Source organism: Vitis vinifera, chromosome 3 (genome assembly GCF_030704535.1).
Source record: "Vitis vinifera cultivar Pinot Noir 40024 chromosome 3, ASM3070453v1".
NCBI lineage: Eukaryota > Viridiplantae > Streptophyta > Magnoliopsida > Vitales > Vitaceae > Vitis > Vitis vinifera.
The window spans coordinates 10,866,986-10,883,409 of NC_081807.1; the positions used below are offsets into that span (position 1 = coordinate 10,866,986).

General features: G+C 33.9%; 1 protein-coding gene and 1 long non-coding RNA gene across 2 annotated transcripts; one reads left to right on the forward strand and one right to left on the reverse strand.

The window, feature by feature from the left end:
- Nucleotides 1-4,464: 4,464 nt before the first annotated feature.
- Nucleotides 4,465-5,178, forward strand: LOC100853701 (myosin-17). The gene is made up of 4 exons (XM_003631666.2): nt 4,465-4,603; nt 4,695-4,765; nt 4,861-4,960; nt 5,038-5,178. The coding sequence occupies exons 1-4, from the start codon at nt 4,589-4,591 to the stop codon at nt 5,176-5,178; spliced, it is 327 nt and encodes a 108-aa protein (XP_003631714.2). The 5' UTR covers nt 4,465-4,588.
- A 1,172-nt stretch (nt 5,179-6,350) lies between these two features.
- LOC100251149 (uncharacterized) lies at nt 6,351-7,767 on the reverse strand. Its single transcript, XR_785481.3, has 3 exons — nt 7,659-7,767; nt 7,240-7,391; nt 6,351-6,366 (listed from the first exon to the last, which is right to left on the reverse strand). It is a non-coding gene; the product is annotated as an uncharacterized LOC100251149 (long non-coding RNA).
- Nucleotides 7,768-16,424: the final 8,657 nt, after the last annotated feature.

Consider the following 16,424-nt stretch of genomic DNA (forward strand, 5'->3'; position numbering starts at 1 on the left):
ATGAATGAAATTATTATTTGATTAGATTAAGTTAAATAACAGTTTTTTATTTACCTCATTTCCAAATTGATCGATTTAGCATTTGAGTCTAATTTAGCTAATATGTCATGGATATCTTGAATTAAACTTGAATCACTACCAACTCCATGCCTATATAGAAACCTTGGATTCAAGAAGTATGCTATAATAAAATTAATTAGATTTAGTATTTTGTAAGAGAAAATTAAATAAAATAAGAGTAATAACTTATCAAAATTAGGTATCTACTGCATAGAGAAGTTGATATCTTAGTGTTTTCTCCCAACAATCTTTGATTATTTTGAAGATCCAATCTCCAACTAGTTGACAATTAATATTCTCTTTCATCACTTACATGAGACCGTATACAAATGACATTGTGGAAACAACTTCTAAATCTATAATTCAAAGCACCACATATAATAGCTCAAAGTATGAAACATATGTCACTCTATCCCAATACTAATGGTCAAACATTAATTTCTCCTCATCTCGTTCAATGTTTGTCTGACTGAGCTTGTGTGTTGCCCATTCATCACTTAAAAAATTTCTTTAAATCAATCCTTTTTTTTACGAAGACTATCAAGAGCAATATAATTCATAACAAACCTTATATCTCCTAGTTTAACTATGTCTCCACCACAGAACTTACTCATTTGTGCAAGTAACCAATCATGATTATAAATGAAGTTGGTTATCTTATGAGCACTACTTATCACATATGCAACACTAGATCTTTTGTTGATATCTTCAAACATTAAGTTGATGCAATGTGCCTCACATGGAATCCAATATATGTTAAACTTCTTCATTAATAGTTTCCCTACTTTCATGAATGTCGACTCGTTATCTATGACAATTTGGACCACATTTTCTGCCCCAACTTCTTTGATAACAGTTTTCAATAGCTTGTATACGTATTTGTGGTCTTTAATATTGTTTGATACATTGACTGAATTTAGAAACACCGTGCTCTCTTTTAAATAGACCATGAAATTAATTATACTTAATTTCATGGGCCCTATTCATCCATATGATATTATGATGCATCCATATGTCTTCCATTTGTCTCTTTGTTGGTTTAAGTATGTTACTCAGTGTTCAACTTTTAAGGCTATTACAAGATCACTAATAAAAATAGAAGAGATAGAGTAAGGGATTGAGTCATGTTTTACTAAGTTGGTACTTAGATTTGTTTTGAGAAGATAACAAATTGGAATTTCACAAACTACAACATAAGTATGGTCAACAAATTGTTATCTAAAGGAATTAAAGGACTAAAAACTAGTGGTGGTGGCATGAAGGGTCATGAGATTGATTAGGGTTTTTTATTTTCTCTTAATTTTCAAGCTAGTACTTAGAGAGGAAAGACTACAATAGTTCAAAATACACACCTACCTATGAAGACAAAGATGGGGATTGAACGCTAGTGGGAGATGTTCCATGAGAGTAAGCCTCCCTCTATCTCTCAACCTACCTTGCTTGCTCTATTCTCTCCGTCATTCTCTTAACTTGCAGTTCTCTATTTTCTCTTTGCAATATGTTCATCTCTTCCTACAAGAGGCTAAGAATAATGAAAGGATCATCTTTATTTATGGAAAACAAAGTATCTTTACCTGAAGATGCTCTAAACCTAATAGGATTTTTTGGGCTCTTAGCTCAACTTTATTTCCCGAATTTTCAACAAAACCACTAACAAGTTCCCTATTCCCTTAGTTTGCTCCTTTCTTTTCTTGTCCTCTCTAATTTCTCCTCCAAAATCTCCACTCAATTCACTCTCTCTATAAACTATCTTTTCACTATAAATCTCTCTCTCCTACTCTCAAACGTTTTTCTAAAGCTCACCTCTCTAAAACCCAGAAAATCAGTAAGCCCCTCAATTATTGATTCTCTTATGGTGAAATGTGGCTTTGAAATCCAAAAAATCAATAGGCCCCTCAGTTTACATTAATTCTCCCATGTTGAAATGTGGCTCCAACAACTTCAACATCTCTATCTTATTACAAGCTTTCGGACAAAACAGAGTGGGAAAACAAGGAGAGACCAGCAACTTGTACACCCTATTTCTTTTTTTTTTCTTTTTTTTAATGCATAAACCAGTTGGACAGTCTGGATTGAACCACCTTCATCCAATGGCCAAAAATGTTTTTTTGGTACGATATCAAAGTGGTAGTGCAAAATTTTCCTTGTTTTATATCATAAATACTTGGGTTGTTCTTTGGTACCCACTCTTTATTTTGGGGGTACCTACCCACATTTGACCCCAATAATAAAATGACACGTGTAAAATTCATGTCCTTAAAATTTTATAAAAACTTATCAAACCGGTAAAGATGACCTATTGGTGAGAAACAATCACATGCATTTCATACATATCTAAATATTACAATTTTTTTTATAATTTATTGTTAAATATCAAATATAATTTATTATTTAATGAACTACCTAACTCTATCTAAAAAAGAAAATCCTACCAACTACCCTTATACTCTCATTATTCATATATGCAAAAAAGGATACTAATTTAATATGAAAATTAAATAGTTTCAACTACCATATTACAAAATATGTGGGATGTGTTTTGACAAATCAAATTTGAAGATCTAGTTTGAAACTTTTTTTTAGGGAGAAAATTTAAATTTTGTATTCTATGAAGAAGATGAAGGATTTCAAGTGATTACAAGTGTCAAAGGTAATATTTGATATTTTCTTATTTAAATATAAATTTTGTAGGTAGAAATGTTATGTTAAATAACGAATATGTAATGATTTATAAAATTTAAATTTTAGAATTTTTTTTATGAGTTTATTATTAATCAAATTAAGATAATTTAATCTTTTGTTATCAAATTGTTATTAACATTTTTATATCATTTTTTTGTGTGTTCATAGATTAAATTTGAAGATGAAGTTTTATATGTCTTGAAGAAGACATTACATGAAGGATGTAAAGTGATTACAAGTATTAAAAGGTAACATTTGATATATATATATTCATTTAAATATAAATGTTTTGGGTAGAAATGTCATGTTAAATGACATTTAAATATGTAATAATTTATAACATTTAGATTTTTGAATTTTTTTTATGAGTTATTATTAATCAAATTGAGACCATTTAGTCATTTGTTATGAAATTGTCATCAATATTTTTATATTATTATTTTGTGTATTCGTAGATTATATTTGAAGATGAAGTTTTATATATTTTGAAGAAGGAAAACAAGAATCTTTGTCTCTTGGGAATATATTATATGAAGGATTTCAATTGATTACAAGTGTTAAAGGTAAAATTTGACTTTTTTTTATTTAAATATAAATTTTGTAGGTGGAAATGTTATGTTAAAAAGGGTATAAACAATGTGAGAAGAGTGGCAAACAATGTGAAAAGAGGGTACGAATAATGTAAAAAAAGGTACAAACATTGTGAGATAGGGTACGAACATTATGAGAAGGGGTACAAACATTGTGAGAGAGGGTATATAATTTTTTTTTTTGTTTATGTTTCTATTTTCTCATTTGTTGCCTTACATTTTAAGGGGCTTCATGCATCTCCACAAAGTGCTGGGTTCTCATTTCTTAATGGTCAGGGTGGACTGGATGACTTAAGACAAGTTGAAGCCAAATATCCAGCTTTGCTTTTTAAATAGTAACTCACATCCTTCCTTGAGAAGATATATGGAATGATAAGAGACAATTTAAAGAAATATTTCCCCATTGCTTAGATTGTGTATTCAGGAAATTCTTCTTAGCAATAGTTAATTTGAAACAAAATATGAATGGTATGACTAGTTCCATTTAATGTCAAAAGCAACTCATTTTTTGAAGAACCCTTTTTTATGTAAGTCCTTCCCTAACTACCCAACACATCAGTATTGAATCTATTGATATTCTTATGAGTCAGCCTGCAATTCACTTATTAAGGCCAAGAAATGACAAACTTTTGTTGCTAATTATTTAAAAACAGACACTCAACTTGTTGCTTTACTTTTATGAAAGATTGAAGAACATGTTTGTTTATTTTGTTTGGTTGCAATTCAATTCTTTTAAATACAAACAAATCCATTGACTATCTTTTCACAATGGGTTTATAAGACTTTTATTTTGTACTTTTTCTTCAACAATCTTGTTTGATTTTTTACTTATAAGGGGAGAAAAGGGAAAGGTATAACAGATTATGTTAGGGCATATAGATGGTAAGTAAATATTTCCTATATTTTTTACATCTATACGCCCTAACATAATCTGTTGTTAGAATTTAGGGATCAATCAATTCCTTTGCACCTAGAAAGAATGTTTCTATTGGGCAAATTGACCAATTGGCACACACCATCTCAGTAACTCATTTACTGCTTCAATCTAAAGCAGCTCATTCTCTTTTTCAATGTAACTTTTAAGTTGCCCAATATATTCTTGATCTCCATTCAAGTATCTTTTCATTATACAGGCACCTAGAACATCCCAGGCAAGTTTAGTGAAGGGACGTTCTCAAGCTAATGCTGTTGCACAGCAAGCGTTGATTGCTCATTGGCAAAGCATTGTGAAAAGCCTGAATTATTACTTGAAGATAATGAAAGCAAACCATGTAAGTGTCACCGTCCGAAATATAAGGTCAAAAACTGATTGTTTTTCTTCTTACAACAGTACCTCATTTGTTGGTTATTGTGACTGTACAGGTTCCGCCATTCCTAGTCCGCAAGGTGTTCACTCAGATATTTTCATTCATCAATGTTCAGTTATTCAACAGGTAAGTGCACTCAAACATGGCTTTTTTCTTATGATCCCAATTGCTTTGATTATGTAATACACGTGTAAGTGGCATTTTTAAATTCATTTTTGCAGTCTCCTTTTGAGGCGTGAATGCTGCTCATTCAGCAATGGGGAGTTTGTTAAGACAGGATTGGCTGAGTTAGAAAACTGGTGCCATGAAGCAACCGAAGAGGTGAGATTAATTACTCCTCTGTAACCTTTACACGTTGCTGTCTTTAAAATGTGGCCTAATATCTGCTTTATATTCAGTATGCTGGCTCAGCTTGGGGTGAACTGAGGCATATCAGACAAGCAGTTGGATTCCTGGTTTTATATAGGACTCAAACAGGATTCAGCAAGTTAGAGAAAAGAACTGAAAGTACTTCTCTCAGTGGTTCAAAATCATCCTAGTAAATGAAGACAACTAACACCTGTGATTTATTTCTGAAGCAATTACAGAGAATAGGAAAGGATTGAACTTGATTATGAATCTCTCAGGATGGTTCCACAAGGGTTGAATCCAATGCAACATTTTTTTTCCATATATCTATAAAAGATCTCTGCCTTTGTCACATTTATATGCCTCTTCAAGCTCTTTCATATGGGATAGTACTAATAATGCATTTCTTGAATACACATTCTTTAGACAGATAGTGGTGCCTCTGAGTATCAAACAATAAGAATTTATCTATTCTGTAATTATAAAAAATTCTTTAAGCTATATGCTTATAACTGTGAAAATAATAGATGAGAGATGCGGAATTTCCTGATTGCCAATAAAACAAGCTTCACATATTTGCATGTGCAAATCTTTCATGTGTATCAATATGCACTGTCTTACTAAAATTAAATTAGACTTTCATGAGTGAACTAAGATATTAAATCCATTAAATCACCCTGGTAGGAGTTTTCAACTATTTATATTTTCAATGCTTCATAAGAATCATTGCTTACGTTAGCTCCAGCAGAAATGTGATGATATAGAGGCTTTTCGCCATCAGGCAGAACCCCTGTTTAGTACATACATAAATCAAGACTGTGTTGAGTATCCTAAGCAAGTGTCTTTAATGACTGGCAACAAACCTAGTTATCACCACATCAACAGTCCACTTCTGAATCTTAAATATCAGCTAAATAATCAATCGTACACCTCATCAAAAGAGAAAATAACCTTGAAGTCGTAATATAATTACAATATTGTACATGCAATGCACGTGGATAAATACTTGGATCACAAGTCAAAACCCCTGTTTTAAGTAAAAACATGCTTGCCTCTAGAGGACCACCAAAATGCAAGGAACATTCAGCATAAGTGGTTGCCAGCTCCAGATTAATGGGCTTCACGTGCTTGATCTTTTTGTGAAGAGCCCGGTTAATGACAACTGCAAATGGTCCCTCCTGTGGGTGTCTGGTTCCAGATCTGAGAAGGAGAACAGCGGTTCTTTCAAAGGAGCGTACCCCATCAAGCTTCATTGTGGCTATAAGGACCACAGCCACTCTCGGGTACTGGAATAGGATGGGGCCATTTCAGGCCTACAGGAAGAACTATGCTCTTGGGGTGTTCCACCTTGGCTGTGAGCCTCAATCTGCCTTTTCTGCCTGCCAAAATTTTAAAAGTGTAAGTTTTCCCATTTACAGAGCATGAATTTCAAGACAAGATCGGTACCATCATGACTATTATACTTCAAAATCTCTCAATCCTGAAAGATGAAATTAAATGCTATGCTCTCCACTGATAAGTGCATACCAGGTTCGTACCATTATCCTACATGACAGCATGCAGAATAGTTCTGTAATGTTCCCAAGGCAGGGTTGTTCATATGTGGCATAAGCAAGTAGAGATTCACCAGCAGGCTGGATCTAAACTGGTGTAGACTCATATTCAAGCTGGTGCTAAATTGGTGTAGCGTCACAATCTGGCTCATTTTGCATTAGCAATCAACCAGAAACCAAAGAGGGACATAAGCATGAAAATATTCATGCTTAATGTGGGTAGGATATAGACATGATATAATGAATGTGACCATGCTTGATATGGGGTGATTTAGTTGTAATAGAATCCATATGGTCATATGCTTGATAGGTTCATGGCATGTAGGAGCCAGTACTTAATAGATACACCAACATTTCTATAAAGCTCATAATCTTATTATCCACACCTTAAAACTCTGTACTAAACTTCAATTTTGCCGGGTTAGGAAAGTCTGAACTTTCATGTGTGTGTGCTAATTTATGTTGTTTGCCTTACTCTACTATCCATGCATGTAATGTCGCTAGTAGATACTGGATATTTATATATTGACTTATAATACTATAATGGTTATACCTTGATCTTATTTTGTTAGGAAACTGATAGTTTCTAAGCCATAGGCACTAATACATATTGGTGGTATTGAAATATTGAGACAATTACACAATGGTTATACCTTTATTTAGGAAAATTAAAGTTGTACAAGCCATACAAAACATCACCTGTTCCCGAGCAAAGAGAGCTGCTCTGAACTCTCTCCAATCCACAATTATTTGATGGTACTTCTCGGAGGCAGTGTCATTGGATTTGTTGCCCTCAGAAGGGTTGTTTCCTTTCAGGCTATCTCCTTCTGGAATAGACCAATCGCCATTTCCTGTATGCGTTAGCATAACCATATTGTTTAAGCAGGTTTACAAGAAGTCCATAGAAGATGAAGAATGGATAGAGAGTCATCTCTCTGTGCTTAGTAAGAGTGGATAAAAAGTCTAGAATACATTAAAGGGAAGTAAATCAGAACACTATATGATCGAAGAGTCGGCTATTAACATGTAAGAACACCAAATATGAACACAATACTCTGGCCTTTAGTTACAATGGCCACAGGACTTTCAGTTTCCATGCGCTAAGGGGTTGATCGTACCTGAATCTCTTGCAAGCCTAAGGCTCTACCAATGGATGTGGCTGTCAAATCACTCCCACCCCTACCCAAGGTACTAACTGCACCAGATTTTCAACCCTGCAATTAGAAGAATATAAATCATATTCCTACAACTCGTGCACAGAAATTCTAGTTACTGGGAATTGAAACCATTAAACTTCATAGCAGGAACCTTTCCAAGCAAACTAGTAACTATGGGAACTAGAGGACCATTAATCCAATCATTATATAACCTCTTTGCAACAGCTGGGTAAGTTGCTTCCAATATGTCTACATTTGTGAAGTCATCCGTAGTTATAAAGCCAATATTAAACGCATCGTACTGCAATGAATTATGTAATAGCATAATCAGCTATTATTAGAAAGGGTGTTAACCTCCTACCAGCAAGCAAAATAAAGAATAAGCCTGCATGTAATGCATTGGGAGAAACATAGGTCCAGTATGAATGAAGTTGAAAGAAAAATATATCATACCGAACAGAATTCCTAAACATAATGACAAAGATGGCTTCTGAAACAAACTTAAAAATTCTAGCTTCACCTCTCATATAGCAGAATTACCTTGGCCAAATAGTATGCAGAATAGAAAGCAAATTCTTCAACCTAGGCAATAGTTTCTCATATTGCATGGCTCTCATAGAACTACGCACCTGCAAAGAGGTCATGGAGTAATCTCTTTAGCTCAACCAAAATTTCATATACCAATGTATTTTTTTTAGTCACTGATAAATTAATCTAAAAGCACCTAACTGAAGAGGGGGCACAACCCAAATATATCGGAAGTATGCAATGGGTGCCCAAAGTAAAAATGGTAAACCAAAAAAACCAATTATGATGTATCTATATAGTTTTTAGAGAGCTCTGGTATTAGGCATGCCTAAATTTACAAACAATTTCTCCAGCAGCCATGATTCCGAAGTGTAACATTGCTCCTGTCTTCATCATGGTGTCTTCATAGTTGTCAACAATTATGTTTTCCAATTGTCGCTTGCATTTAAGAATAATAATAATAATAATCATGAGAATAGAAAGAAGGGAAAAGAAGGTGACATGAAGCTAAGAAGTAGTTTTATCTAAAACAAACAAAATATAGTAGATAATAATAGTGCAACCTAAAACTGATTTGAGCATCACAATAGCATAGAAGGCTCCACCTTCTGATTATGGACTGCTGCCACCACCATTCCCACTCTCAGGCAAGTAAGGTGCCATCAGTGACCTTCCTTGTTGTAGGTGGCCTCTATTAATCACACTTAGCCTTGCTGATGCACTTACCATCGGCCAATTTGTGGCACTGCTCAGTCTTTCCTGTAAAACAGAAGACAATAAGCATGAACAATAAAGTTAATGGAGCATCATGGAATAAAAGACAAAGGGATGGTTAGAAGTTCAACAAATCCCACCAGATAATCCCTGACAAATGTTTCCACTGTTGTCCCAGCATGCATTATTGCGTTAGCATAAATTGGTGCACAATGGTAGACACTATTAACAAACAAATAAAGCAAACCATGATTCAATACAAACACGTCTTTCCCTTCTCTTTGACATTGTCTTTTATAGGCGACTTGTAGTATTTCATAAATTGCAACTAACTAAAGTGGCACAACCCTCATACGTCACATTCGACATGCCTTCATGACCTTCTCTCTAGCATTGTTTTCCATATTCGTAACCAAGGTAACGACCAGCCTCAATCAATATAGATGCATCTTGTGCTACACAACACACACCAAAATCATGGGCTGGTTTGGAAAAACTTCAAAAAAACCAATTTCTAAAGTATTGGTTGTGCTTACCTCTATGATTGAATGTGCTAGTGTGGCCCCGTTCCAATGTTGCATATACTTGATTGCGAACATGCCACAATCATATCTACACCACCAATTGCATTACACCAATCATATGCATACATCAAGCATAAAATACAAATACATCACTACCACATAGTTCATGATACATAAAATTATAACGACAAAAGTAATCTACCCATTTTGTTGTTGCACAATTTGGGGTTGCACATGCATGAATTTTGAGACCTCCGATCGCCTGAGCATGCCATGAGCATGGAATGCTTTATCAATTGCCTCAGACAATCGTCTCGACACGACACTTATCCCGTTACCCCTTCTTAAAAGCAACGAAGATAAGATTTCGACTCTCGAGGTTGGAATATTGAGCACATGCACGTGCCAATGGTTGTTTGTCGTAGACGGGAAAGAAAAGCTACACAAGGATTGATGACATTTCCATTAATAGGTTAGTAGGGCAAAATAATTTGTTAAATAAATGAAAAAGATGATTTGGCTCTGATTCCATTGTAGTAGGTTTTAAGTACCAGCGCACAACTTGAGAAATCATGTCTCACATATTCAGCATCAAGGAACATTTGACACCGGTCTCTTATTTCACGCTTTTTTACCTTTGTCGTAAGGTTAGAGAGCACTACGTGTCCATTTGTTTTTACAACTCACCACATAGTCTCCAATTTAAAATAATAGAGAAACGCATTAAAGTATTATGATTAAGGCCTCACGAAGAAGGATGGGTCAAAATAGTGGGTGCGTTGTGGTCTTGCTTGTTCTGCATTCAGCATTCGACACACCACTCTGATAATCTAAAAATGCACACATGTTAATTACCAAAAAATAGAATAATGTAATTCTTATTTAACCACCATGGGCCTAGCTGAAAGATTTGACACATACCACACTGTTTACTCAACGACCTCCATTGAGCGAAGAAAGCTCATCCTGTGTGATGTATGTGTCATGCATATCGCACAAGATCTCACCGCAATGTAAAAAATGCGTTAAGTCAATAGCCATAAACTTTAACAATAATGCTCGCATTAACAATAGATGGTGAATTCATGTGAAGTACCTTGGTTCACCGTCTTCCGTCAATGCATAATCAGCAAGCAAACTTTCTTAATGGTTGATTTTAGGAAATAGTCTAACACATTGAGAGACGAAGGGGGATTTGAAAATGGCGGCTAGCTTGACAAGCCTTTTCGCTGTGTGTTTAAATCTCCGCCTAGGGGTAAGTGTAACCTGTTTGCTGCCACAGCTTTCTTGAACACCCATTTGCACCCCTTTAGGTGAATGAAATTCAGCACCCTTTGTTGAAGGTGGGCATGGCTGTTGGTCAAGCTCTTTGCTGGCCAGAATGTTTGCTTGCTGCACCGGTTCCTTTTCCCATAATTTGATCACTACAAGGATGCACATCGGTGCTTCCCTTGTCTTTGTTTCTTTCCACATTCACTGCTTCATCTGGTGGGGTGAGTGCACAGCCACTTTGTCCTCCATTGGACCTTGCACGTAGTGTGGCAATGTCTTGTGCCACAGATGAAGCGAGGCTCATAAGATGTTCTGAATTTCGAATCACCCGTGCTTCAATGGTCTAGTGATAGGCACAAGGAGTCTCAATTAGCAAGGTTAACTATAATGAGGATGGTGGTCAAGTTTGTTTGTGAAGTAATAAAGTCGTAATGCCATGGCGTACCTCGGTTGGGTCATCGGAATGTGAGCTTGCCGCCTTGTATGGACGTGCATCATTATGTATAGTTGGTTCTCTCTGCTGTATAATCTGCCCATACATCAAACAAACATTGACGATTACGTTTTAAACATAAATTAATGATAACACCAATCTACGTTTATGGAGTAGCTGAATTTAACCATACCTGGACATGACCATAATTGCCATAAGTGTGTATTTCAGCTACTAAACGCACTTGATTTGATCATCTATCCATGCAGCATATAGTGGACTGCGCACTTCAACTTGAAAAGACATCATGTAGAACTTGGTCATATAGAAAAGTTGTGTGGTGGGAAGCAAATATAAGTGGGTTAGAGAAGCTTTTAGAATATCAACAATAGAATAAATTAATTTGATAGACGCATATGACATTAATGTGGAGAGGATGAGAACGCAATACCTGAAGAAACAACACACAACCTCTAATTTATGTCAGGTTACTATTACGATAGTCCCTTATCCCATCCTCCACATATTGAAGAACAAACTTGTTCCAATTTTTGTGCACCCCCACATCATTATCCCAAATTGTGTCCTACAAGTCATGCATACCTTCTTGTTTTGAGTTGAGGGCAAGGATAGTAGCACAGGCGAAAATGAGAAAGGACTTCATCAATTCTTTGCCAACTGGTAGATCACACAAATTATCTTCCAATATTTTAATGTCGTATGTGTGGTTGGGTGTGCCGCGCCTATTGTAAATGAGAATGTCAACGCCATTGTCCGGGATGTCGAGCACCTCTCTAACGTCTTTGGGCGTGATTGGGACAACAACTTTTGTTTGCATACATAAGCAATGGTAGCCAATGTCGTAATTGGGGACTATCCACGTTATTAGCTCATAATGCAACTCTTTGCACCCAAGCTACAACAATCCCCCAAATCCCATATCAATGATGACATTTTTCTTATCCACTGGGAGTGTATCTATGATTGATTGGAATTTTTTTCCCGAGCAACGGGATTTTGGTAACTTAACCTACAACATAAAATAAGGAAAATATATTACAAATATGTCGTAATTTATGATTTAAGCCTAAAGGGCAATAGTTTTAATAGTACATTAAAGGACTGGTCAGCTCGTGAAGAGAGACACTAGGGTTAGGTCAAAATGAGACGAAATGAGAGGAAGTGATAGAGAGTTATGAAAATGCAGAACAAACGAGCCATGAAAATGCAAATCGGGTTAGGGCAAAATGAGAGGAAGTGACAGAGAGTTTCCCCAAATTTCAAAGTTTATGGGGTCAAGTGTTCTGTGGGTTTTGCAAATTTGATAACTTTTAAGTTTTAGATTTTCGCGTTTATTAAAAGCACAACTTCCGCTGACATGGAGATGGGTGATGGTTGCTGACAAGGATGCATGGAGGGGTAATTTCGAAAATATAATTATAAACAGTATATAGTGCATGAAAAGGAAAAATTTTCTTGAAATAGTGGACATATCTTGGGTTATGCAAACTTGGGTTTTGAAAACAATATTATTGGGAAATGGGGCTCATGAAACACAACTTTCCCTATATAAAATGAGAAGTGATGATCTAATCCTTTTTTATAGCCAACGCTCCATTCCTACACATCTTGTCAACCTATAAGTTTCAGTTCACAAGTCAGCATGGACTTCTATCCCTTAAAAAGAGATGCTTATAATGGACTGCCTCAACCTGTTGGTCATTAGTGAGGACATGCCCGGATGTCTTAAGCTCTCTTATCATTCTTTTCATTTCCCTAAGATGTTTCATTGTATGGTTCAATCGCACTTTGTAATTTCCAAATTTCATTACAAGCGCTCTCAGCTTCGTAGCTAAAAGTACACCATACTTTTCTTTTAAAGCTTCCCACATCTCATGAGCAATTTGGTATACCTCATAATCATGAGATCATCTTGCATACAACTTAACAATGTAATGTGAGCTAAAAAATTCTTTTTCTTCCAAGCCACATCAACAAGATAAATATACATGTCAAATTATTTACATTTTATGTACAAAACATAAAAGAAAATGTAATATATAGAAAGAAAAAAAAAACTAATCTTCTCCCTTGAAACTAAAAGGAGCAATGCTAGGATTATACACAGTGTCTTCTATAACTCTAGAAGTTGTTTTCAATAACTATAACCCTCTAATAATTTTATGCCTAATAGAATTTGAAAAACTTACATTTTGCGAGTTAGGAGAAATAGAAAGCATCGTTGTTCATCTAATGGCATATTCTTCACGAAGTATATTTGCCAATGTTCCTTGAAAAGAGCTACTACGTCATCAAAAGACCTATTTGTCAAACCATGAGACCCTTCTTGAACAAATTCTCACATATTTTCTAAAACTTTATCATCGGATTCCGTTAATGACATTTGTAAAATTCTCTTTTTATGGCCTAACTAAAAAATATATTCCACTTCCAAACACTTGATCATATTAACCACATGAATCACATGTTCATTTATAGAATGGATGGGGTCCCTCTTGTAATCATAAGCGTATCCAAACACAGTCAAGATATTCTACCCCTTAGTACTCTCCTAGTTCTCTTCATTTGTACCATTTTGTATCTGACCAAAATAATTTAATTTAATTTTAATGAGTAACATATAATCATACTTTAATTAAATATTTTATCAAATCAAAATTTAATTAGAAAGATATATTAAAAAAAAGTCTTTTATTGTCCCTCAAATTTTTATTATTATTTTATACACAAGTCAACATTCATAATTTGAAATAAACAATATAACACTAATAAATGGTATTTTATATCATAGCAAGTGTTGGTACTTTAGTGATAATAAGGGAAGACTCTTTTAAAATGATAGACTTAGGTTCGAATCCATGTTTCATTATTATTTTTATTTTTATTTATTATTTTTTACTTCTACAAGATTGAAGTGTTGCTTTATCATATATATATCCCATAATTTATTTATTTATTTATTTTATTCTAATATCTAATTTCCACTATTAGATATCATCTACATTTCATAATTAGCAACAAGGTGAGTCTTTAGGTTCGAGTGTTGCATTATTACTATTATTATTATTTGTTTGTTTGTTTGTTATTTTATTTATTATTTATCATTTTTTACTTCTATAGGGTTGCAGTGTTGCAATATCATATATTTTATACACAAGTCAACATTCATAATTTGAAATAAACAATATAACACTAATAAATGGTATTTTATATCATATCAAGTGTTGGTACTTCAGTGATAATAAGGGAAGACTCTTTCAAAATGATAGACTTAGGTTCGAATCCGTGTTTCATTATTATTTTTATTTTTATTTATTATTTTTTACTTCTACAGGATTGAAGTGTTGCTTTATCATATATATCCCATAATTTATTTATTTATTTTATTCTAATATCTAATTTCCACTATTGGATATCATCTACATTTCATAATTTGCAACAAGGTGAGTCTTTAGGTTTGAGTGTTGCATTATTACTATTATTATTATTTATTTATTTCTTTGTTATTTTATTTATTATTTATCATTTTTTACTTCTATAGGGTTGCAGTGTTGCAATATCATATATATATATATATATATATATATATATATCTCATAATTTATTTATTTATTATTTTTTACTTCTACAAGATTGCAATGTTGCAGTATCATATATATCTCGTAATTTATTTATTTATTTGATTCTAATATCCGATTTCCACTATTGCATATTATCTACCAATAAACTTCATTATTGGATATTATCCTATTTCCATTACCTTGTAGATATAAAGAAAATAAAATATAATTAAGTATATGTTTGACAGTAATTTTAAAAAGCGCTTCTAACACTAAAATTTTTATCATTCAAACATTCAAAAGTCTAGAATTTTATTACATTTTAAATGAAAAATTAAATTAATTTATATAAAATATTTTATTTGAGATTTAATTTCTAAATTTTTTAAAAAAATATGTGATAACAACTTTTTCTATTAACATTAGTTTATTGAAATAATTAAAATTATTAATAATTTATCTTATCAAATTAATTTTAATTCATAAAATATCGTTGATAAAAATCAAAATTTCAATCCATGGTAGAGATTTAATCAAAATACACATGGATAATTAATAATTATTTATATAGAGAGAGGAAAATTGTTCCAATGGCCAAGACTGTTTTTTCGGTATGGTACCGAAGTGGTACCATAGAATTTTCCTAAATACTTCTGAAGTAAAAAGTAGGGAGAATTGTGTTTTGGGCCCAACTGGGCCCAAAAATTAACAAATGGTCCATATATCTAACAAAATTAATAGGAAGGCTATGAGATATTAACTTACCAATATGCCCTTCATTATTTCCAAGTCAGCTGGTTGTAAATTAAAGTGGTTTCAAAGGTGTTAAACTTGAAATGCCATGTCATCTGACTGAAAAATCTCAAATAAATGGCAAAAAGGGTCACCACCCTCCTACCCCTTTCTCTCCCTCTGTAAACACCATGGTCAAAGACAAAGCCAACTATGAATGTCCCCCAATTGTTCAGCCGAGGATTGTGAGCAACTCAAAAAAGCCTTCGCATGTATGTGATCATCATCATTCCCAAATCGAAATGAGGGTGGGTGTGATTAAATTTTCTGACATTTTGATTTCATCATGTCGGTTCCTTTGATGATGTGGTGGATGTTTGTTTACAAGGTTTGAGGAAAGACATCCGTTTTGATCTCGTGTTGGGGTGTTCTTAAAAAATTTTGAACTTAATAACAACGTGTTTTAGGGTGCAAGGTGGGGTATAAATGAGGCTTTGACCATATCCATCTTGCCTCATACGAATGAAGCACAAACTAAGTAAATGAAAGAAACTTCCAGTTAATCCGTCAGAAAAGATCTCCTAAAAAATGGCATTTCAGCTGTTTGAAAATTCCTCACTTTATAATTTGGTTGTTGGGTTTATTTTCTAGAGAATAAATGGGTATGGTGCAGAAGGTGAGCTGTGGGGACTAGTTAGTGCACTTATGATGAATAGGAAACTAAATTGAGTTTCATTTTCGCGTTTTTCACTGAGCCATGACATTGGGAAGTGGTTAACCGACCCATATGCACTCGTTAAGTTGTACCTAGGTCAATTTCCTGCAATTGTACAAGGCATTTACACTAAGTGTACAAGGCCAATGTACTAAATGTACAAGGCCAATGTACTAAATGTACAAGGGTGTACAAGGGCGTGTATCTTAAGGGTTTTCAAGTGATTTT

Excerpts from the sequence above, each read along its gene's own strand:
- LOC100853701 (XM_003631666.2), top strand. Across the intron at positions 4,766-4,860 it reads AATGTTCAGTTATTCAACAG|TCTCCTTTTGAGGCGTGAAT; the intron begins GTAAGTGCACTC and ends TCATTTTTGCAG. Across the intron at positions 4,961-5,037 it reads GCCATGAAGCAACCGAAGAG|TATGCTGGCTCAGCTTGGGG; the intron begins GTGAGATTAATT and ends CTTTATATTCAG.